The sequence below is a fragment of the Hippocampus guttulatus genome, chromosome 14 (assembly GCF_054856545.1).
Source record: "Hippocampus guttulatus isolate MCC_2025c chromosome 14, RoL_Hgut_1.0, whole genome shotgun sequence".
Taxonomy (NCBI): domain Eukaryota; kingdom Metazoa; phylum Chordata; class Actinopteri; order Syngnathiformes; family Syngnathidae; genus Hippocampus; species Hippocampus guttulatus.
In genome coordinates, this window is record NC_141274.1 from 608,478 (window position 1) to 633,923 (window position 25,446).

General features: G+C 44.2%; 1 protein-coding gene across 7 annotated transcripts in view; it reads right to left on the reverse strand.

Annotated features, from left to right (window-relative positions):
• Nucleotides 1-25,446, reverse strand: part of adgrl2b.1 (adhesion G protein-coupled receptor L2b, tandem duplicate 1) — a 130,177-nt gene that overhangs the window by 59,043 nt on the left and 45,688 nt on the right. For all 7 annotated transcript variants that reach the window (XM_086128535.1, XM_086128536.1, XM_086128534.1 and 4 more), the window contains exons 3-5: nucleotides 17,986-18,199; nucleotides 9,605-9,714; nucleotides 3,857-4,657 (exon numbers count right to left, since the gene is read on the reverse strand). In XM_086128535.1, the coding sequence (XP_085984661.1) occupies nucleotides 3,857-4,657; nucleotides 9,605-9,714; nucleotides 17,986-18,199 (1,125 nt within the window). The remainder of the gene's footprint in view (nucleotides 1-3,856; nucleotides 4,658-9,604; nucleotides 9,715-17,985; nucleotides 18,200-25,446) is intronic.

A 25,446-nucleotide genomic window follows, 5' to 3' on the forward strand; every position in this document is an offset into this window, starting at 1 on the left:
CTTGTGTTTTATGTCTGAATGTCAAATTGATGAACCCGACAAAAACAGATTCACGGCATTCCCATTCCATAGTTAAAACATTCATCTTATTCGATTCACCTTGGGAACAATTTTCAAGTTGCCAAAAATTCAACATTTTCATCACTCAAATTCCCACAAAAAATATATATTTCCAATGACGCATTCAATAAAACACACATGATTGTTCCCATTGGAAATTCAAAATATTCAGCACAATTAAGTCACCGATTTTCAACATCTCAAAATGTCCATGTCCCACCAAAAATCATTTAATATCCATCCATCCATCCATTTTCCGATCTGCTTATCCTCACAAGGGTCGCGGGGCATGCTGGAGCCAATCCTAGTTGTCTTCGGGCAGTAGGCGGGGGACACCCTGAACCGGTGGCCAGCCAATCGCAGGGCACACAGAGAGTAACAACCAATCACGCTCACACTCACACCTTGGGACAATTTAGAGCGTCCAATCAGCCTGCCATGCATGTTTTTGGAATGTGGGAGGAAACCGGAGTGCCCGGAGAAAACCCACGCAGGCCCGGGGAGAACATGCAAAGTCCACACAGGGAGGCCGGAGCTGGAATGGAACCCGGTACCTCTGCACTGTGAGGTTGACGTGCTAACCACTGGACCACCTCATTTCATATCATCCAGTATCATTCAACTGCATTCCACATCTATATTCCTTTATTCAGCATTTCAGCATTCACACACAATTCCTCCAGAAATGTCCAATGTCTAGCTCAACAATACAATCTTTTTTTTTTAAATCCAGTATTTGATGTACTATATTCGATTTGGCAAAATTCTTCAACCCTGTTACGCATGCTTTACGCATACAATAATTAACACTGATTACAAAAATATACCGCGAAAAGAGAGAGGTAATTACACAAGTACACATACAACCATTTCCTCCGGTGGCCTTGATGTTGCCGCGGCAACCAAATTCGATGTGAAGGAGATGAGAAGCTGTGTCACAAAGCTCACCAATACTTCTCAGACATATTCCCGGCATGTAAGGCAGGGTTCAAGAGGCTAGTTATGAAAACGGTTTGGGGTAGGGCCGGGGATTAAGGAATGTCATAGTGACCGAGCCTCAGATGGGAATATTCCCTTGCTCGCCTCATTGTAATCAAGAAGATTTTAGTGGCGATGCAATCGCCCTGGGAGAGAGCCCTCATCGCGAGGTCAATCTGTCAGTTCTGATCGGATTCCTGACACACCCAACCCTCCCCTTTTTTGTTATTTTTTCTTAAGGCACAGGTGTCAAACTCAAGGCCCGGGGGCCAGATCTGGCCCGCCACATCATTTTATGTGGCCCGCGAAAGTAGATCATGTGTGTCAACTTCCAAAATGTCAAATTGTCAGGTGTAATAAATAACAGTGAGATTTTGCGCTAACATTCTGACCCTGTTTAAACTCACTTGAACAATAACAAACAACAAACATACAATTGACTCATTTCAAAACTAGTAGACGTGAGTCTAAAATGCATCAAATTGTTGTGTACAAGTAATAATACTGTGTGATGATTAAACATTAAGACGTAACTCGAAAGTGGCCCATGACAAAAATGAGTTTGACACCCCTCGCTTAAGGCAAGGTAAACACATCATGACAATCTGTCCAAATTAGAGTATTTTCCAACACCTACATTGTGGGTTATATTCAGAGAGGTTTTTCCCTGCCTGATCGTATTGAAAAGCAATCGGGGGTTGCCAATCATAATCTCAATTCTGTTCAATACCTATGATCAGACATCCATCCATATGTGTGCTGCTGACAACGGGTTGGACCGAGACGCGGGCTCCGTGATTGTGACATGAAACGAAATGACAGCCAATTCCGATGCCACCGGAAGCTCGTGCAGTTGTCTCCTTAGTCATTCACCCCCAATCAACATTACGATAAATGTTCCCAAACAAAATGTAGTTATCAGATAATCTACTTGCTGACATCCGCCAACATTTCTTCTTCTACAACTACACTTCCTTTTTATTTTGTTTTGGGGGTTTTTGCAATCTGGATCCCCTTTTGGCACCGAGTGAGTCTCGGTGACAGGCATCTGCTTTTAGAAGAGGAGGTTCATGATTATCGGTGAAAATATGGATACCGTATTTTCCGCACTAAAAGGCGCACTTAGAAGCCTTCCATTATCTTAAAAGCTCACAGCGCGCCTTAAAATCCGATGCGCCGTGTGTATGGTCATTACGGTAATATTTCGACCCCAAAATGGCTCCTTGCTTGAGACGTGCCGACAACGCAAAGTTCAAACTTAAGGCAATCGGTTACGCAGTTGAACACGGAAATAGAGCAGCGGCAAGAGAGTTTAACGTTAACGAGTCAATGCTGTAACTTGCTGTTGGTAAAGTGAACTGTGTCGCTGCTTTATTTAATAAGTTGGACTGACATCTGATCGTTATTTCTGTTGCCGTTTCAAGTGGATGCACTGTAGGTTGCGTCTTATAATGCGCCCAATGTATGAAAAAAATTACAAAATAGGCCATTATCTTATTCATTGGAGTTGCGCCTCATAATCCAGTGCGCCTTTTAGTGTGGAAAATACGGTATTTGGTCAGTGCGCTGTGTTGATCGTCACGAGCACACCACATGTTATAAAAGTAGTAAGAACACACATGCCCATTTTTTTCCTCCCACACGGTTGGGGTGTCTCACATTTGAAATATCATTTAAGATGTTAAAAATGGGGAAACGTGTACCCTTGTTGAGTCTTACAAGCCTTCAGGCTGACACTTGCGCTTTCTGCCGTCTCCCCGGAGAAAGATTTTCCGAAGGACATATCAGACCGAGGGAGGCAGAAGGGTGCGCGTGTGCCTTTCAAGGTGACGTCCACAGTATCAGTGTACAGTGACAAGGAAATCATGCAAAACAAACCAAAAGGCCAAGGCTGGAGTAAAAGTGAACCACCACATTGGGGGACAACTATATTAAGGAGCAGGACTATTCCTGCAGGTCTCCACAAATGTTGCAGATGGGACCGTGTAGCCTCATTAGCTGAGCCGGCCATGAATAATAACTCAACCTCATACTGGTAGGATTACATTAACAAGCTCACCAGAGCATCATTCTGCAGCTAATATAAGTGCTTCGCTTACCTCTGAGTCAACTCAAGATGTTGCCGTTGATTCTTGAGGGATTCAAATGACTGTGCAGATGACTGCTTAGCCTTATCAAAAACTTGGTTAGCTTGGGCTTTAGGAAAGTCTGAAAAGCTCTCTGGACAACGTGACAAGACAACCAAGTATAAAATCTGTAGATTTATGACGAAAATGACTTCACGGCTTTATAAAATGCCGAGTTTGTTTGAGGCCTTGGAAATGGAAACAAAACAACAAAATAAAAAAAATAAAAAATCAATTTCCCTTTGACAACTTCCAAATCCACGCCGTGCTCTCCTCACAGGTGATTCATGTGGGGTTGTTGTTTTTTTTTTTCCAACTCTCACTGCTTTATCGTTTTTTTCTTTTCATCTGTAAAAACAGGGGACTGTAAAAGACAACCCGGCCGACTCCGGTTCTGTATCGCCCTGTTGGCGATTGTATTTGTATGTCTCTTGGACGTCTTATGTTTGTTCCATTTCGTTGCATACTGTGGTAAAAAGACAATAATGCTATGATGATTCTGACCTCTTGGAGCAGACATACAGTATGTATGCTAGTTGATTTCTGAGGGATTAAAATGACAATGCAGGTGACCTCATAGCTTTAGCGAGAAATAAAATTAATTTGGGTTATATGAGGTGTTTTGGAAATTAAAACAAAACTCTCCCCTCCGGATAACAGGAACTAAAGCCATTTAAAAACAAAACCATTACCTTCAACGGGATCCGGCGGCGTGAAGTCGAGATCGTAGCGGAGGATGTAAAAGTTATTCCACACATAAAGCCGATTGTCCCTGGGGTTGTAATCCACAGCCGTGATGTACTGGTACTGGTTGGGGAAGTCGATGTCCGTGAACTCGCCTTGGTTCAACTTGGTATTGTAAACGTAGTCGATCTGGTTTCCTCCGCCGTCGCCCTCGCTCTCCTCGTAGTTGGAGCGCACCACGTGGAGCACGCCGCACACCATGAAGGCGTTGGAGGCCGAGCGCTTGTCGTAAGCCGTGTCCCACGTGGCCTCGAAGCGCAGCGTGTACGGGTTGAGCTGGCTCACCACGATGCGCCCGTTGTTCTGCTCCGTGGCGTAGATGACCCACAGGCCCCTCTCATCCACCGCCAGGTCGATGTCCGTCTTGCCGCCCCAGCGGTACGGCGAAGTGTCGTGGTAGTTGGCGTTGTTGACGATGGCCTCGCCGCTTTTGATCCGTGTGCGCAGGTCAAACTTGACAATATTTCGCGTGCGCTCTTTATTGAAGAAGATGGCACCGTCGTAAGCCACAAAGCCAGTTCCGTCCACCCGGTGGGGCAATTTATATGTGGTGGTCTGCCGGTTGTTTTGGAAGTCCTCCAGCGAGGCGTACTCGATGAGAGTGTCCGTGCGGTACGGCGTCCAGGGCATGAAGAACACCTTGTCCCCGGCTTGCAGCGGGTCTTTGCACCAGGACCCCGCTTGCTGCTCCGCCTCGTACAGGAAGGTGGTCTCGCCGACGCCCTTCAGGGTCCCGGGACAAATGAAGACTAGCGAAACAGAGAAGAAGACAGTCATGCTCGTGACAATCAAGGATCGGTCGCATCATTTTCTCGCTGTAAACTTAAAACTGGGACTTTGGAGGGATCTTGACATATCCAGACAGAACAAAACACCATGAAAAAGTTGAAAATCCTGTAAATGAAAGACAGCTCAAAGGGATATTGACGTTCTGTCTTTAGGATCCGATCGTAGCCCCTTTCAAACTGGCCATCCAACGTAGCCCCTAAAGGAGCCCCAATCGGTATCATGTATCCTAAAGAGACTTGTGATGCAAAATGTGAAGCTCTATTTGCCTATGCTGACTGTGGGTGCAGCACGACATAGAATTTATTTATCTATTTTTTAGGGCTTCTCCATGAAAAAGTGTCTAGGAGGCCACGTTCTTGAGAAATATTGCCCTGAGACTGGGCTCACTGGTGTACACAAAATCTGGTGGCCATATCTATCATAACTTGACATCATGCATGAGAAAAAGTGTCTGAAATTGAATAGGAAGTCTGCAATTTAGTTTCGAAGCAGCCATCTTGCACAGATTCAAGGGCTTGCATTCCTACCATGGAATTTGCCCAAATGAGCCTCGATCGATTGGCTGGTGACCAGTTTAGGGTTAACCCCGCCTCTCGGCCAAAGACGGATAGGAAAGGCTCCATTATGCCCGCGGCCCTCGTTACGATATGCGGTCCAGGGAATGGATGGATGGATGGAGCCCCGATCGCAAGCAGCCATCAGAGACAGATGCTTGAAGCTTTTTTTTTTTTTTTGCCAGCACCCTATGCAATGTTGGCAGGGCACAGCGTAATAATAAGCATAAATAAAATAATTCACGATTCATTACAATTAGTTTTCATTTGACTAGTTTGATTCTTAATTTTTACATTCAAATCCAGTAGTTTTAATTCTTTGTTGGAGCAGGCTTGTTAGTTTGTAGTTTTTTCCCCAAAATGTTTTAGTTTTGTTTTTATGTTTTATTATGAGTATTAGTCATTCAAATATATGTGGCGTATTTGTCATGAACTACCGTGGAATAAAGTAAATGAAATACAGCAATACCAAAATAAATGTCTATCATGACAGGCTACATTAAAAAGTCTCAAGAACCTATGCTCAAAACTGAAAACTAAGTCAGCCATTTTGTGTTCTTGTCCTCGGCTGGCTAAGTGGTGTGTGAGGAACCAATGTATGATGTGACAATGCAGTCGGCGCATGACTTCCGGATTCCAATATACTATCATAAGCCTAACAGGTGCATTGCCAACTGTGAGACCAGATTGTCAAATTGTGCCCCAGGCGTCTAATTATCTATATGAGGGGAACTGCAACGGCTGGTTCAACATGTACTTGTAATATCTTGCCAGCTCTACTTCTGCATCATTGATGCACTAATTTGGTAGGAATGGCAGTGTGGAAGGGGCTGATGTCTGACGTCAAATACCACATGAAAAGCTTGTTTGGTGTACGTCGACGCATGCATGAAGCAAAAATAATAAGGCTTTACGTTTTTATGAGGAAAAAAAACGGAAAACACATCGTCAATGGAAGCGAAGCAGGTGAAAATGAAGGCGGAGGGAAAGGAACAGCAGCAATGGATTAACACCATACAACACAAAGCACCGATGGCTGAGCGAGCACATGGCCACGGTCCGGTCTAGCCAAATTCAGCTGTTTGGTACGTGAGCGATTCTTGTTCTGATGTGTCTCAGCCAGCCATCACTGCTCGTTCACAACACGTGCTACACGGTATATACTGGTGGGTGCAGGACATGTTGGGTCAAGCAAACTAAATAAGGCTTCACATTGCTTGTTCAAAGGGAATCTTTTGAATCTTCAAAGGGAATCTTTTGGAGTGCCTTCACATCTTCCATATTCATATCACAGCAAACACAGGGCGTGCTCGGATATCCAAAGTTGGCGGACGTGTCTGTCAAGACGGGGCTCATTCAATGGTCTCAAGACTAATGCCCAAAATCGAAGACAAAATCAGCTATACACTATACGATCTCAAAGTACCACAAGAGAAACCGCCAAGATGTGCCCCAATCAGAAGGTGGCAAGTCTAAATTACAAAGCCTTAAAACCGATCAATTGAATTATATTCCTTCAACAATTTGTCATAAAAACGGAGGTTCGCGGGCCAGTTTATCACTACTTGCATATCCATTAGGCGTTCTGAAAATTTCAAGCCCCATGTGAACTCTGTAAACTCAACTTTAAAGTTTAAAATCAAAAGTCAAGTTTAAAATCACTGTCCAGTTTAAGAGTGTTGACTTAAGATAAGGAGACAGGGGGCCCAAGTCAACACGATGGGATGTACAAGGGCCACTGGGACCAAACAGTATCACCTCTGTCTTCTTTTCATTGAAATTCAAAACATTTTGTGCCATCCGGGTTTTGATTTCTTCCAGGCAGGATAGAAGTGGCCAATGGGAGCAGATACAGTGAGAACAGCAGAGGCCCCAGAATTGAGCCCTGTGGAACACCACATGACAGAGGAGCAGTACGTGACTCAGAGCAGCCGAGGCTGACACAAAAGGTTCTATCTGCTAAATAGGACCTAAACCACCCAAGAGTACATAGTAGGAAATACTTACTGTACAGAAAACTCATTTTTCAAGGATTCATACGATGCAAAAGCCCGAGACCCTGGGAAAATCAGCACTCAACCATCTGTTTTTGTGAGTGCCTTATGTAGCTAGAAGCTCCATTGATTCATGATTGAAAAATTTGGGAGTCCATATGTGTAAACAATCCTCCTATGGGTTTAGGATTCGTCAGTGGGAGGTATGTGTGGAGGCGCTAGCGGCTGTACTCGACACCACAGAACAAGGAGAAGACAGGGGAAGGAAGGTGGAAGGAAGTTAGTGGCTGTGGACTTGGGCCACTTATTTACCTTTTTGCTCCACTTCTATTCCAGGCGGTGAAAAAAAAAAGAGTAAAATAGGGAGAGAAACGTTATCATGAGTCATCCGGCAGGTACAAGAAGAGAATTAGGTGCGAGAGGATGCGACCGTGACATGAACTGCACACAGGCTGCTTTTTAGGGGAAGAGGGCGAAAAAAAACAACAACAAGATGTTAGTTAATGCACATATTCCCTGGTGTCCTAAACGGGCGATAAAAGCCATTCAACTATAGACGCGCGCATGTGAAAAAGCAGAGCCCTAATGATACAAGCTTTGGAGAAAACAAAAAATGGGGCCACTGCGCACAAGATTATAATAACAGAAAGCCTGAGCTGCTGGGCGGAGAAAAGGCTGCGTGAAAAATTGCAGGTTAGACAGCAAGAGGAGGTTAGTGGCAGGAGGTGAAAGGGTGGTCTGTTTGAAAGAAAGGGAATGCACACACAAAAAAAGGGATTTCTTTTTTCTTGCAAGTGTTTACTATTCATCAACGCTAAGCACTTTCACAGGGGTGCACAAGAACCTCGGCTACGCTCTAATAAACTTGTTTCAAACAAGCGCTCACGCGGGTTTTGCGCTCGTCATAAACGCAGATGTCCATTAGAACTCAAACAGCGACTGAAGTGAATTCACCAGTTACATTTGAGTCGGAAATCATGCAAAATACAAGTGGCAGCCCGAATAGAGCGTGCCATTTTATTCTCCAAGGTTTGGAATGATCTCTCATTTCTCTTCTTAGACAACACAGTAGATATTTGCAAGGTAGTATTGTATTCTTAAAGTAATGGCAATAATAAAGCTATGCAAATCCCACAAGGGAGAATGTGCCTTATCTTTTCCAAATGTAGCATTCATTTAAAAATAAATGTATATTTGCAGTTAGCTATGCTGACACTACAGAACAAATACACAATTAGAATTACAAAAAGTACTACAAATAAATAAAATAAAAATGTGTACAATGTTGTGTCCTCTCCCCCATTTCTGAAAAGCGAAGTCAACCCCCAAATGTACTTTACATTCTGTGTATGTTCTATGTAGCCCCGCTGGTCGAAACAGGGCCTTCTGTTTTCTGAAGCTGAGCCATAATTTGTTGTTACCTGAACCCTCAGCAACTGTGTTTTAATTTTCAGTCGACAAGAAGTGGCAAAATTGCCGCCGCCTATGATGGATAAAAAAGTTTGGATTTTGCTGCTTAACTCATATTTCACAAACACATTTTATTTATCAGAATGCCATGTTTGGACAAGTGGAGGCACGTAGAACATATTATTGTTAAGAAAATGTTTGGGTTGACTTCACCTTTAACACCGCATGTTAGAGGCCAAACCTGTAATTAAATCCTAAAAAAGGTTTGCACACTTTCGAAACCGTCAATTTGAAATAATGTCCTGTTTTTTGTGTGTGTAATAAAGGGATCACATTTGTGATTTGAATTTTTTTTTCTCATCAATTAATCTAAAATTGACGGATTCATCAATGATTAAAATGATAGTTCGTGAGCAGCTCTAAAATTGGAAAAACATGTAGCTAGTTCATGGGATTGGTGCTGGAATCGATACTGGCCGATCTCACTCATGGATTGGTGGTATTGCAATTGACAGCATAAAACCCCGATTGGAACACCCCTACTAAATTCTATATGACAGTAAACAATGTGTTTAATATACAGTGAAAAAATGTCGTATTTTTAAAACTAACGAATACATGCAATTAATTCACCTATATTTGCAGCTCAGTATCTTAACCCTTCAGAAAGTAGCAGTTTCAATCTAAAATTAAATTACATTAAATCTATCACCAGCTAAATGAGCCGTGACGCAAGTGGACCCCCCCCCCCCCCTGCCGCCAATCGCTACATTTTGCCACACTCATCCCTTAGTGCGCCATTGCCATTACACCAGCACTGTGCAGCTTGACACGTTGGCGCCCGAACACATACATGAGCATGGTGTGCTTTGTGACAAGCACGTGAGGTAAAATAGCACACAACAACAACAAAAGTCACAGCGTCATTCATCATGGTGGTGATACTTACTATAGGGAACACACTCATACTGGACCTCTAAGTACTTGTAGGTGCCAGGGCATGGATCGGGAAAGACATCGGAGCCAGTGACAACCACACACTGCGTACGGTTGTTGCACCTAGAAGGAATAAGAAAAGATTGACGAAAGATGTCACCACCGGCAGAGAGCTCAGTCGGCACAGGTGGCGGTTGTGAGCGGTTTTAGCTCATTGTTACGATGACGTGCAGTGCTACCTCCAAATTTCGGCGCCCTAAAAGTTGACATTGACCTGACAGGACTCTCAGCCGGTAGCTTTTTGTAAACAAAAGACTTGATCTGATTTAGATCTTGTGTTGCTGGTGCTGAGCATTTGAGTCTTTGGTGATGTTGGATGACAAGGAGATGTAGACTGCTCTCGCACTAAGCTAGGTAGCTTTCTGCAAACCTTTTTTTCCCCTGAAAGCTTTGTTCCCTGGTGCTGAAGAGTTTTGTGTAAACAAACGATTCCGTAAGGTGATGTTCTGTGACTGGTGTCTTATATTTGAGTCACTCTGTGGATGTTCACCAAGAAGGAACATTGAGTGAAGATTGCTGTGTTACCTTTCCCAATGCCCACCAGCTAACCTCTTTTTTCTCCTGAAAGTTTTATTCCCTGACACAGAGCAGTTTTGCTTCCACAAAGGACTCTTTGATTACCACTAGAGAGTCTGTGACTGGTGTCATACATTTGACTGAGTCTATATGTTGATGTTCATTCAACAAGGAGTGAAGATTTCGACTGCTACGTCACGGAATCGCTGTTAGCTAGTTCACTTCCTGCCAAACATTGTATCCAAAAGTTTTGTTCTATTGTATTTAGCAGTTTTTGTGAACAAAGAACTCTGACTCTGATTTTATGTGACTGCTGTCATGCATTTCAGTCCATCTGTTTGATGGTGATGAACAATAAAGACTTCTCGTAACGATTAGCTTATCACGCCAGGCAGCTAGTTGTCTGCCCAACTTTTTCTGAAGAGATGACGGTGCTAGGAGAAGACATGATAGTGAAGATGATCCCCAGACTGCAATGTTTCACTCTGCTGCAAATTATATTTTGATAGGTTGCTACTTTCTGGTTTGTTATCAGTCTCTAAGATGCTATCAAACAGTTTTTAAACAAATGACTTTGCCGTGATTGCCGTTGTACATTTGAGCTCATCAATTTGTTGATGTTTGACAAGAAGGAGCACAGAGTGATTTATGTGGACTGCTGCATTAGCTTCTCGTGCAAGCAGCTAGCTATATGCTAGCTGCTTGCACTAGCATATAGTGCTAGTGCAAGACTCGCAAGTGTTACAGTGTCATGATAATGGGAGATAATCACGAGTAGCAATATGCAGTTCTGGAATTTTTAGCGCTATCAATTGTTTGATTTTGTTATATGCACATATAATTATTCAACATACTTGTGTTTGAATAATCGTAAATGTGTTATGACAATGACTTGAAAGCTTGGAGGGGTAAACTTGGAGGCAGCACCGCAGAAGGGCTGTTGTGTGCATATGTGCGGATATATGAAAAACGCACGTCAGGTATTAGCGGTGGCATTTCCTCAAACATCTGCGTCTATGGAGAGGAAAGACATTCGTTAAAGCGTCACACGGCAGGTGGCTGTGACATGTAACAGACAGACAAGAGTGTGGAGATGCTCCCCCAGCTTGTGTGCAGAAAACACATCAATGGGAGAAGAAATCGGCAACAGCGCCAATTGTAAAAGTTTGCCTTTTTTTTTTTTTTTTGCAAATGTTTCTGGGTGCAAGTAAAGTTCAAGTTAAGAGGCAGGGGGAGTTGGAACGAGAGGAGCGGAGATGGGTGCGACGTTTGCACTTCAAACGAGTTCATTTGAGGCGGAGGGATGGCAGGGGGATAATGCGGGCAAGTCGAACTGAGGCGCACTGAGACACACTGGGAAAAAAAAATTGTGAGGCAGTGATGAATATTTCACAAGGTCAGTAGCCGTCACGTCACGCATGCTGGACATACATTTAAACATTGGAGGGCATGTTTAAAAGAGCCATTAGTCATTCAAGAGGCTACTTAAATTGGATTATTTTGTACAACATCTTTTAGATGCGTATAAAAGCCAAGGACTACATTCAAACACGCTACTTTTGCAACAAAGGGATACGCTAATCAAAAAAACGTTAGGATATTCAGCTCTCGAAGAGAATGTCAGGATGACCTTCAAATGTACAGTAATGCAGGTTGATTTGACCTTGTGTTAACTATTGATTGGACATGTCCAACCGTTCAGCGTTTCCGTGCTTTTTGGACAACTTGCTGTTAGCTCATCAGAAGTTAAATGGCAAAGTTCTTAACAGATGTTTTTGTTCTCATTTGTAATTTTCAAAGATGTCTACTTCTGTGCCTTTCTGTGACTCTTCCAGTCTCTCCGTGCCAACCCGCTAATGAAATTAAGGTTGAGTGGCCACTTCGCACTGAGAAAATCTTGACTTGACCCCTTGGAATGAATGCTAAGTTGCCGTTGATCAACTTGTAGGAGTTGTCTTGATCTCAAACGTGACCGGCGTAATGATGAAGGCTGCGTAAATACATTTATTGGCCGTTAAAACGCTTGTGAATTGTGACATTCAGCCCATTGTGGCAAATGCTTTCGAAAACCCCCCAAAAAACAATCAGTAAAACACATTTGAGATTCATCCTGAAAATTTTACCCAAAAGCCAGATGTCTCCAACCTTTTGTGAGGCGTGTATGGAAAATTGACTTTTGTTGCAATGTGGTAGTGCCTGGCCACCCATCAAGTGTGAAATTACACCACAACAACACCACATAAATTTTTACTTATTTGCATTTTTTTTTTCTGAAAATGTCTGTCTGTGAGCGAGCAGTTAGGTAACAGTCGCGGTATAAAGTAGAATGGCCAGAGGTGCTTTTGGGCCGCTCTGTTCATTTGCAGTCTGGACATTGAGGTGCTGAATATTCCTCCAGAGTTCTCCAATTACAACACACAAAGTCGTACCATGATGTCGTTCAGCGTTTTTTGTTTGTTTGATGGTTTGTTTTGAGGGCTGGGGGGGTTAGTCACTACACAATTCATAAAAGTCTTTCGGTTTCATGCTAGCCACATTCGCGCCTGCTAGGTCAAATTCCTTTGTGTCTGCCATTGATATCAGTTCATCGTATCGCTCAGGCCACATAGCGAGTAGCCAGGATGCGCGATGGACTGTGGCATCACATAAGAAACATTCAAGAAAGAGTTTGGGATGTGACAAATTAAAGTGTTTGAGCCGACGTCTCAACTTTAGAGACTCTTCTGTAGTGTATTGAAAGATGCACAATCCATTTCGACTTGCTTAAGCTTGTTGAACTGAAAGGTTAAAAGTCTACTTACGTGCTTTGGAATTTGATGCACTGTACTCATTCTATGGCCACTTCGATAAATCCTCGGCACAACTTAAAAGGCGGACAAAACATCCGACGTTGAGCTATACAAAGAGGAATACCCCGCCATTATCCAACCGCTTCCTATAAGTACAGCTTGTGGCTTTTTTTTTTTTACTTGTAATATCTGCGGCAGTGTTACACGGCTCGCTTGCTTACTTAGAGAATATTAATTGTTCTTTTCAAGGCATCCCCCCCCCAAAAAATAAAAAAATTCACTATCGGTTCTTCCTACTTGGCTGCTGTTGCATGGGATTGCAGCGCTATTACGCTTGAGCTCATTCTCGTGGTGGAGAAAGAAAAAGCAAAAAAAGAAAAAGAAAAAACACCTTTTCAATCTCCGCTGTCCTTTTGCACCTCTGACCAGGCAGGGAAGGATTTATTCTACTGCTTTATGAGTGGGTCAAAGAAGAGGTGGCAAATACCAGACAGTATTAGAAAACGCACGCGCATGCACACACACACGCACACGCACACACGCACACGCACACACAGGCATTATTTGGGTTTGTGGATCGTTTTAGTGCCAGACCATAGTAAAAAGGATGAGGACAAAAGAAATGGGATGCATCTCTTCATCGATTTATTATTCAATATACTCAACAATTTAATGCTTTTCTGTTCACAGTGCACAAAGGACAAAGTCCAAAAACCCTTTGGCTTTGAATTAAGAAGTGTTTCTGGATACTTTTGTCTGTCTAGTCCTCCAGCGGTGAAGTTCGTTCCTGAGCCCCGCTTGCATTTGTTTACGTCGCCGCGCTGGCACCAAAGCGATATTGGCCGGCAAAGGATTTACAATGGAGAGCAGTGAAAAAAATGAATGTTTCCCAATTCAACATCTCACTTTGATGAAAAGGACATAATGAGACAAATGCGCAAGCTTGACAGGTCGGACATTACGAGGGCTCTGAATGGAATGACCGAAGTAACTCGAGTGGGTTACTCATTGGTCATTTCCCAAGAACCCCCCCCCCCCCCCAACCCCCCCACATCGTAGTCCAGCAGTATTTAGCACTTGAGCTACCTTCATCATACGTTCACATTGTCACTGATCTCATTCAAACGAATCGGAGTGTAGCCTGGAGCAGTGCGTTGATGCAGGGTAGTACCCCACAGAAAGGTTTTTCTTAACCTCCAGGATCCTGCACCGTACCCTGGCTAACTGGAGACTGGATTACTTTTTTCCTCTTTGGTTCCATTTGAACCCTTTCATGGACCCTGTAACCTGAGAACATAGTAAGCTGTCCACCGCAGTAACCGCTGTCCCTGAAAGAGTTAAATACATCTACGTTGCTCATCCTATCTTAGCGCTAAGCTAGTTCGTCTCTCGGGTCAGGCATAAGAACTCAGTGATAATGTTACGGTTTGAGCCCTGCGAGTCCCAGGGACTCGCTGATCAGAACAGTATGAGTCCCATTATGCATTTAGAGAGTTCCAAATTTCGAATTCTGAAATGGTCTACTTATTCAGTTGCATATGGTAATAACACAAACAACAACAATATACATTGATAATTGGTTTATTTCTTATGAACAAATGCTGCAAAAATTTTAATAAATAGGCATACAAGATTCTTATCGCAAAAAAACTATCCAACTTTAGCTGCTTCCACTGTGATATACCCGCAATAAACTTTTGCAACGCTTGTTTTAACGTTACGCGACCTGGCAATCGTCTGCTGAAGGCCGATCTCGCCAATGTCGTCTCGCGAGAACGGAAATCTCGTCACGCGAGATTACTTAACGCGAGATCAAAACAACAATGGCGGCGATTATCAAACTGCGATCGTCGACTGAGAAATTTCCTTGCGTCCCAAAAACGCGCATTATTTGGAACTGTGCGTCCGGCGGGAAAATTATGCGTCTAGGACGCGGGACGCAGAGGTAACAAGACGGCTGAGAACTGCAAACTCCCTTTCGTTTGTTTGGGTCAGCATGGCTCGGCGGTAGAGTGGTCGTTTCCCAAACCAGGTTCAATCCTTCGCCATTGCGACTTTGTTGAAGTGTCCGACTGATCCCCGCGCCACTTGCTCCTGATGCTGCGTCATCATTAGGTAAATGAGGAAACGGTGTAAAGCGCTTTGAGTACCAAAGGCAGAAAAGCACGATATAAGTGACCACCCGTCTTTGCTAGCTTACTACTATTTTTCTTAGTCGATGGCTTTGTTCATATGCTTGTGTTGCTAATGCCCCACATAAATCACCACAATGGGTTCAGTTTTTATGAAAAATGGAAAAAAAAAAAAACCCTTGTCTGCTTCCACGACAGCTCAGAGGAAGACTGAGTAAAGTCGAGCAAAGCTTTTTTGGGCTGTCATTGCATCAGCCGTAATTACGCTCGCTCCCTCTGATCCCGATGATCTCAATCGTCGCAATGAACGCGGATGGTTGCTTTCTTGCCGTCGCTCGCGGGCTCCCGAGGGAGACTTCGTCAGGGAGATCGTTTTGAAGCGCCTGCCGAGAGTTTAACTCGTCGACAGACGAGGTGTGTGGCATGACCGGCCGCGGCCGACCCGAGGTACGGGGAGGGGGTGGGTGCGCAGCCGCCGTCAGAAGCGGGGACTCGGGATGTAAATTTAGAAGGACAGGGTGAAAACGGCGGGGCTGGCTTCTATTCCCAGGCGATGGCGCAGCATCATGAATAAAGGTGGGAGATAGCGAGAGGCGAGCTGAAGAGGACAGTGCTCGGTGCGTGCAAGCTGAACTTTGCCGCTTACTATTTATGAATAGTTCATCCACTGGCCTTTAAAAATATACACACCTCTTGGGGGGCGAGCGCAGTGAAGTGTCGCCGCCACGGCCACCGCTTGACAGCGAGGCGGCCTCCTGTGAGAGGCTAAGCGGGATGAAAGGCCCCGTGATGAGCAATGCCTGCTACCTGAGGCGCAGCCACTTCAATGCGGTACAAGTGTTTGAACAAAGCAAGCCCGCCGCCCCAGATGCTTGAATTAGGAGGCTTTTGGCTGAGTCACAGTCTGTGGGAGTTGCACTAATTTTAATAACTCAGACGGCGACAGCAGCATGCTGCAAAGGGACGTCAATTCCTGCCTGTCTAGAATTCATCCCATCAGATTTGGTGGGGAAAGAATTTGAATGTGATCTTCATAAACTGCTAATATGGTTGTGAATGGATATCGAAAGCTGGAACCACACTACGGGGTTCAAGTGACCGATTCCGATGGAATGTTCATCGCCGACTGTCTATTTCCGTGCACATTTCAAGTGACGCGTAACTGATATGGCAGCGTTTGCACTGACGAACGGACGTTGACGCATGAACCAACAACGACATGAAATTAAACAATACGATGTTCCCCGCTACCTTGCACATTTTTAAGAGCTCACTTTTATTAATACTGACAGTTTACAAAGTGAAATCTGAATTTAGAGTGCCACGTGGTTCAGCAACAAGTTCGACAGACAGAGATGCAATTGTGATGAAGCGCAAGAACCAGCGGAAACCCCTTTTTTCCAATATGGTATCACATTTTGCCATTTTAATCTTCAATGTTCCCTCGGAGCATCGAGAGCACGTGCCTTTGAGAATTTTTGTAGGCGTTGCTGCTATGTGCGTGTTAAAAAGAATTACATAACGCAGATGTCAATTTTTGTTATGCCGTCACATTTATGTTAGCATTAAGCTAGCAGAATTTCGCTTTGGTTAAACGTTTTGGTGTTTAAATCTATAATGTTGGAGTTTTACAGTCAACTTCAATGTCACATTTATGTTAGCATTAAGCTAGCAGAATTTCGCTTTGGTTAAACGTTTTGGTGTTTAAATCTATAATGTTGGAGTTTTACAGTCAACTTCAATGTCACATTTATGTTAGCATTAAGCTAGCAGAATTTCGCTTTGTGCTGTTTAAATTTTCAATGCTGGAGTTTTACAGTCAACTTCGACTGCGAGTGATAAACTGCTAGAACAAAGCAGGCCTCCTCTTCGGTGAACTCTGCAAGCAAGAGAGAGAGAACAGATGCTCACTGAGTAAGAGTCAAAAGAGTGTGTTATAATAAGTTGAATGGGGTTTTTTTGGGGTATTTTAGCGTGTGGTCTCGCTTTATCGCAGATTTCACCGATTGCGGGCAGGTCTGGAAGCTTTCACTGTAATACAAAAAAATTTGAAAATTAATTGGGCTGGCTGGTGTAAATAAACACATGACTCTACTGGCAGCGGTCTACAATTATTTTGTTTATTTAAGGATGGATGTGCTTCTGATGTCATACATTTAGACGAAATGTAATAGTCTAAGCTGTTGTTGTAGTTTTGATTTACAATGTGTTTTTTGTAACGTGTTTATTTGTGTTGTTCGGCCGGATGCGAGTGAGTTTACTTCACCAATCAGTGTAATTTGATGACATCAAGCTCACCTTGATGGGGCGCGTCCAATCTGCTTTTGTCTACGCTGCGTTTGTATTACGTTACGTATCAGATTTTCAGCCACATTTGGAAGAGGCCTGATTCTCATCTCAAGGTCTCAAATACCACGTGGGGGTTTTTTTGTTTCTTTTTAGGCCACCATGACACATCAGAATTCTGCCACTTAAGGAACCTTCTCATATCCTTTCATCCAAATGAACATTTGTGGGGCTCAGAATCCCCGTTGTTGGATTTACGAGAGGTCAAGTGCGCCTTTGCCAACCTTGCTTCATGCACTGAGAACAGGAAAGAACTTTTTGGGGTTTCATGTTAAAGGCTAAAACTTCGGATCTTTTGTTCCGGCCTTCATATGGCTTTTTTGCAGGATCTCTGTGTGAAAGAATTTCAATGTCAATTATTCTTAAAAAAAACATGGCATGGACAAGACAGATAAGTTAAAAATCCAAAGTATCCTGTTATGATCCAACTCGTTGATGGAAGAAAGAAATGCGTTGTGGTATGTGGATTGAAAACGTCCGCGATATAGAGGGAGGAAAAAAAAGAAACAATTGCATGTTTTTCATGTCACACTTCGCCCACACACACGCACCTTTGTGATATAATCTTGTAGGCGTCAGGGAGGTAGCAGTTGACGTTCTCCATCTGGAACGGGTCGGCGTCGCAGATCTTGTCGTCGGTCCGCCCGTAGTTGGCAGTCTCGATCATGATGACATCACTGCCGGGGCAGCGTAGGTCGATGGCGTAGCCCTCGCACGAGAGCTCACGCCGGACGAGGCCGAAGGGCAGGGCGGCGCGGCTGAACCCTGAGAGGAAACGTAAAAACAAACATTTTTTTACAACCTTGGCTTCAGCGCAAACCTCAACCCATGCGGTTAGAAAGAGAGATGAAATAAATCGGCGGCAGGCGTCCGGTGCTTACCCGCGACAATTAGGTCATCGGAGGCAAATAGAAAGAACACTTGATTTGTGGGCAGAAACAGAATCGAAGTCGCTGGAGGCAAACGGTAACTTCATAAAATGTGGACTAAATAGAAGTGCATCAAGATGGCAACCCTTCAGAGAGCTAAACTGGGACTTCAAGCGTGAGGGTTTGTTTTGTTTTTGTTTGCAAGATGAGAAAAGACCAGAGCAGAATAAAATCATCATTTTGTTTGTTTGTTTGTTTGTTTGTTTTTTAAACAGCGTTGTCAGATGAACATGGAGTCCACACATCGAAAACATCCATACGTGAAAAAGCAAAGGATGCGAGTGTGGCCAAATAAGTGCACTAAGCGACGGAGAAAATGAGGTTTTTCATTGCAAAAATGACCCTCCTTCCAGGACATTAGAGTGAAATAGGCTATTACAAAGTATTCTCTTGTCTGAATAATAAAACGGCATTTCACAAAGAGAAACTGGCCTATGGAGGGAGAGAAGAAAAGACGTGAGGAAAAAAAAAGGGAATAGCAAATCTCATCTGGGGTTGAAGTGATCCAAAGTTTTTTTTTTTTTAAACATGCAGTTGTCTGCAATTCTAAGAAGAAGAAAAAAACAATTAGGTAGAGTCTAAGTAGAACATGTAAATGTGTTCCATTTACGGAGCGCAAGCAGAAAGAGCTGCATGAACTGTCAATAATCGCCGCCGTTTGCTGCAATTGTGGGCCCCCGAGGGGGCAGCCGGCGTCGGTATTTTCTCGCTCCTAATTAGCCCTTCCTTCAGTCTGCTACCTTTTGCACAGCCCCATTGGCCAACCCGAGCTTTGTCACGCTGCAACACTTACCACCCCGGGTTCATTTTGCCCCCTCACTCTAATTACCCTCACGCTTTTGACAGCGGCAGCCCGACGCAATTAGCGTTGCTTGAAACGCTCAAAGTTTCCAAGTGACTCCAACTTGAAATTCCTCTCGAAAAGGCCAGACGTAATTCGGCCCGTCTCCGTCACAAAAACATACGTACGCAAAAAAATTCACGGTGGAAAATATACCGTAAAATCTGGAGAGACGACAAAGAGGACTGCGGAAGATCGTAATGGAAGGAAGCCGGCATTTCTTGAAAATAACATGAAGGCGAGTAGATTCTACTTCGGTCTGCTGCTCATCACCTCATTAGGGAACGTCTCGCTTGGCAGCGTTAACTGCTGAATCCATTTGCTGACTCTGTTGCTAACCAAGACAGCAGCACCCACAGAGTCACGCAAACAGTTTCTTTCTTGAATGCGCGGCTACATGTGCGCAGTGTGAAAGATTCATCCATTATCTGAGCCGCTACCTCCTCACGAGGGTCACAGAGTGTTGAAGATGATCTTACATTATGCGAAGATGGTGTGCTTAACTGCCAGCCATTTTCAAAGCTAATTTCCCCCATCTTGCCAGCTGTTTGGGAGCATTTTGAGTCATTTGTCGATCACGGAATACTATGTTCTGGGAGAGTAAAAGCAGTCAAAAATACCAAAGGAAAGAGGAGGCATTCCGTTTCTCATCTTTTCCATTTAGGAAGCAGCAGAATAATATGGCTTATATTTTACTGCTGGTTTCTGACTAAAAAGTGAGAAAATAGTGAAGATACCAGCCAAGAACTGTGCGTACAGTGATTCCTCGCTATTTCGCGGTTCGTTTATCGCGGCTTCAGTGCATCGCGGAGAAAAAAATGTTTTTATTTCTTTTTCCATATACATGTAGTACAGTACTGTATAGTGTATGTTGCTCTATGTGACTCGCTGTCGTTTTGCTGACTTTCGCGGCTTCTCGCGGACTGTTTGCGGACGTTTAAAAAAAAGTGTTTACTGTATTTTGTTCTTCATGAACTAACCTAACTTATACATGTTTAAATCTATTAGTATACAGCATTAGGTCGTGTTAATTACTTCAAAAATGTACTTCTACATGCATGTATACCATTAAATCTGGCTTTATAAATATTATGTACATGTACCTATATGGAGGGGGGAGGGGGGGTGGCTACATCGCGGATTTTCGTTAACCGCGATAAACGAGGGATTACTGTATATATACACTGTCCCCGCATGGCAGCATAGTGGACGACTGGTTAGCTCGTCTGCCTCCCAATGCAGATGTAATGGGTTTGAATCCGGCCCCGGCCTTCCCGCGTGGAGTTTGCCCTTTCCTACGTGAGTTTTCTCCAGGTACTCCGGTTTTTCTCCCATATTCCAAAAACATACAGTACATGGCAGGTTAATTGAACGCTGTAAATCAGCGGTTCTTAACCTGGGTTCGATCGAATGCTAGGTGTTCGGTGAATCAGTCTCGGGGGTCCGACGGAGCCTCTGCCGTGGAGGTTAAGACACACCTGACTCAACATGACAATTAGTCATGACACGCCCGCTTGGCCATGACCGGCTGGTTCATTTTGTGCACAATTAAAAAAAAAGCACACTTTATACTGATACTAATTGCGTTGACTTCTTTCTGTTTTTAATAAATGTGTTTTTTATGTCTTGGATTTGTCCAAAATATATTTTTATTTTTCAGTCACGAAGGGTTCGGCGAATGTGCATTTGAACTGGGTGGGTTCGGTACCGCTAACAAGGTTAAGAATGCCCGCGACTCTCATGAGGATCAGCGGATAAGATGATGGATGGATGGCCGTCCAGGCGTGAGGTGTCTACAGTCGACTTGTCTAACTTCCAACCTGTGGTCATTTGGATCCCTCATCATTGATATAATAGGCCGAGATTCATCCCCGAGTGTATCTTGTACTCAAAAGTTGTCCTGATCACAAGTCCTAAGCGATGAATCGGCACCATCTATAGGGATCTGCTAGTCATTGCAGTGGTTTGCAAACCTGAATTTAGGAGACGAAATGCGCGAGACCGACCCTCCTCCGCACCTACCGGCTGAAAAACAAACTTGACAAACGAGAAACGCAACTGCAAGTATAAAACATCATTTGGGACACTCAGAAGTCAAGGTACCACTGCAGTTGGCCGAAGCCATTTGAATTTAAAATCAGCAGCACCCACCCGCCACTTCTTGTCACGATGTTGCAAATGAGTTCCTTGGGTGCGAGCAAAGATGATGACTTCTCTTTAATGTGTTCGTGGAGACGGTTTCGATAATGACTTTGCTTTTTGCCATTTGGCCACATTTTTCCACAATAGAGCATTCATTTTCCTTTAAACGCCAATTTCGGGTGAAATTGGAATAGACCACTAACCAAAGACGAGCAACAAATCATCGCTCCCAAGCACTGGGCCGATGGCTCCTTCTTTAAAAATAACATGATGCGTGTCGATGCGAGTGGATTCTCGCTTAGCTCCGCCGTTTATCACCTCATTAGGAGATGTCGTAGAGCCGAACAGTACGCGGGGAGCTACGGGGTCAGTCCATCTATCCCAATAACAACCGCGATTACCCGCAGCGTCCGCAGAACCCGTGCGGGATGGCGGCTGATAAAACACAGAGTGGAGTCAGCGGCTTAACCGCCAAAACTAATGATCGCCACGCCTGCCATTCCTCACGGAGGGACTGACGGGTTTATCGCAGCGGCCAAGGAAGGAATGCATTTCACTGGGTACTAAAATTCGAAAGGGGATGTGTGGCACGAGGGAACCGACGTCATTTGCTTTACTGACCTCTTTTCTTGGGGCTGACCATTCCCGATTCGACACATCCATCAAAGCAACTAAGGCAAGTTGGCAACAATGTCTTCAACGGAGCCCTGGCTATCGATTAGCTGAGCGGCCCTTTTCCCTCTTCACCCGCGTGGATCATTCTGGTCAGAAGCTAATGCCGCATCAATTACGGGGGAGGGTACTCTACCCATCTAAAGGACAAATTGATCCTCCCTCATCTCCGTTTCATTAACGACTTTGTTGTTGACCTGCACTTGAACGAGTAGTGACTGATTTGGCATCACAATATCCTGCACGGATGCTCAAGTTTTTAACTGATCTCATTTTTTCATTTTCAAGGTGCAATTATTAGCCAAAAACTGTACAAGATTTTCTTTCGACATGCAAATCTTTGCCTGGTAAGCTCTTATTTAGCACATTTCTTCAAATAGAGGAATTACGGATTACGACCGAAAATCGGTTCTCGACCAAACTGAGCACACTTGAATGCGCCACTTGACTCCTCCCGCTTTCCTTACACGAGGAAGTGACGCTTCCTTGGGTAGACGAGGAAGTGACGCTTCCTCGTGTAGCGTTCTATTGTGAGCAGACGTCTTCAATAAAGATTTTTTTTTTTTTTTTTTTTTTAAAGAGCGTTGTTTCGGTTTTCCAACAGCCTTCCGGAACGAATTATCGTCGAAAAGCGAGGTATGACTGTACTTTACTCGAAACTCCAGGATCCCTCACCGTATAGTGGCCAACGGCAGAACCCAGGATGTTCTTTTGGACCAATTTTAATTCCATCCGCATGCATCGTACCAGCTGCTAGCTAGTGCAAAGCTAAACTGCTTTTTTTTTTTTCCTTTCGGATGGCGTGAGAGGCCAACAGCGAGTAAAAAAAGACATTGGTATACTGCCTGGCTGGGCATAATCGACAGACAGCTTAACACACAGGTGTCAAACCCAAGGCCCGGGGGCCAGATCTGGCCCGCCACATCATTTTATGTGGCCCGCCAAAGCAGTTCCCACATGTCAACCTCCATGATCTTTTCTAAAATGTCTACCAAAATTTTACATTTTCATATGTAATAAATAAGAGATATATTCGAAGCATTTTCTTGTGACCAAACCCCTCATGATAGCAACACAAACAACAGTTAAATCAACAGTTATTCTTGACTTCTTTAGACGGTTTCAGTCATAACGGCCCTCCAAGTGAAACGGCAACTAAAATGTGTCCCGTGCCCAAAATGAGTTTGACACCCCCCCGGCTTAACAAATTTAACTTAATGCTCATTTGAACGTAGTGTGCTTTCATACAGGCCGTGCAGTTTCCACATACATACTGGAGCAACCTTCACAAGTTCTGTGGTTCCCTGTAAGCAAAGGATGATATGACACAAGGCTACGCACGGTTAGCGTTGGTTCACTCTGACCAATTCTGACTTGGATTCAAAAATTCTGATTCGGCGTTTGTTTTTTTTTTCAACCAATTCGCTCCTCTCTACAAGTCACCAAACATTTGTGCACAGTCTGAGTCTCCATCCACCTGTTGCCATTCAGTCACAGAATAATACTCATAGCCCTAATTATGTGCCTTAACTTAGTAGCCAGCACTGTCCTAATTCATGTCCTGGGTGCGCTCCATACACGCTCCATTTCCTAACTGTAATTATCTCGGTTCATAGAAGCTATTGTTCTACCGTGGACGCTCAATAGTTAACTGCCAAGGCTATTTGTTACCCAAAACAGAAACACAGAAACAGTCAGTCAGGTGAATTCAATAGTCCACAACACACACACACACACACGCAACTAAATTTCATGAAATTTTGCAGCACAGACATCCAGAGCGATAAATGTTTTGGCGCAAATGTTGAGTTAAAAACGCGTGTAGTCCTTTTGGCTTTCGTCTGAAAATAGGACTTGGAAAGGAATTTGACATCTCTGCAGTCATTCCAGTTGTGGAAGTAATGGTTAAGTGAAGTTCTCACAGGTTCCCGGTTGTCTGTGTTCCAGTTCGCCGAGACTTTAAAAAAGGCGACGCGTGCAAAATTCCTGCATCGCAGTGACGTATGAACATCTTTTCATCCGGCGTTTTGTTTGAGACCTCAACTATGGAGATCCTGGATGACGGCAGCTGACAAAAGGTCACAAGCTGTGATGCTATCAAGATGACCGCGAGGGGAAAACATCCATAGCATAATCCCTTTGCGAAGAGGTGGAAAATTGAAAATAAAGTGGTCGTGAATCCGTATCTGTAGGCCAGATTAGCATGAATTTAAACAATCAGTGAGGAATCGAATATCACTTTACACAGAACATTTTGTTCATCTCCATGACAACCACTTTGCCTCGCCTATAATTGGCCGTGATCCCTATTCGCGGCCCTGTTGACGTGAAGCCTTATCAGGCATTCTGGTCAGTGAGTGACTGTGCGCAAAGTAGCTTTTCAGATTCCTCCCTCTGACCTGCCCGCTAAGCCTTCCATTGAGCTCGACAGAGAGCCAAGCCAGGCCCGGGAACGCTCCTCAATATGTTGCATTCAGGGATTTCTCGCCTCCTTACTTCTTCAGACGACAGACAATAATTCCCATCTGAAAATCCCTCCTCCTAATACATACATATTTTGTTTTCCATCAACACCTTTGAAATTGGAAATGGCTCGGCAGCTCAGATGGGCGCAACAGAAGCATCCCGCAAGCGTTGCGGGGCGTTTCCAACCCCCGAAGGTGAAATGGGAAGAAAATGAACGTCGAAATATTGCCATTCGGCCAATGCGGACTGGAACGCGCAGCCATCTCGAAGTTCATCTCGGGTGGAGTCACGGCCGACCTTTTAAGCCTAACCGCCTAAGGATATGCAAGAAAGAGTGGAATGTTTAAAAAAAGAAAAGTGGGACAGTTTCTGGAAGTTGGACAGAGCGCCGAGCACCGACACAGACCGATCGCAGAGGCATTGCTTGACGCTTGTCATCCCGCATTAAGCTGCCTTTGATTGGCCTTTGTGGTCTTGGAAACGGCAAACAGCTGCATGCAAATGGACCCCGCTATACCCGCCCAGCCACCCTGCGTCTGGCCCCCCTTTGTTCCTTTGACGGAGACGCTCTCTTTTGCCGGGATAAAGGAGGGTGTAGCCTTTAGTCAAATAAGTGCGCCCCTGCCGCGGCCACAGCGGGGGCACTCGAAGATTGTTTGTCTTTTTATGTTGTTTGATTCACAATAATACTGGGAGCCCAAGAGGAGATCCGAGAGTCAAGCTTGGCCTCCAACGGCTCGGGAATGCCTCCCTAATCCCATATCCGGAGCGGTCGGGGAGTACAATTTTTTTCCCCTTTTGCAATGGAGATTTCCAATGGGAATTTGTAAAGTAGGACAAACGTGATTGAATTCTTAATTGTAGGGGAACAACATAGCAACAACTCAAATGTGCGGCGATACCTCGAAACGTGAAAACAATCCGTTTCCGTGACATCGGCTAACATTTCAAGATACAATTTC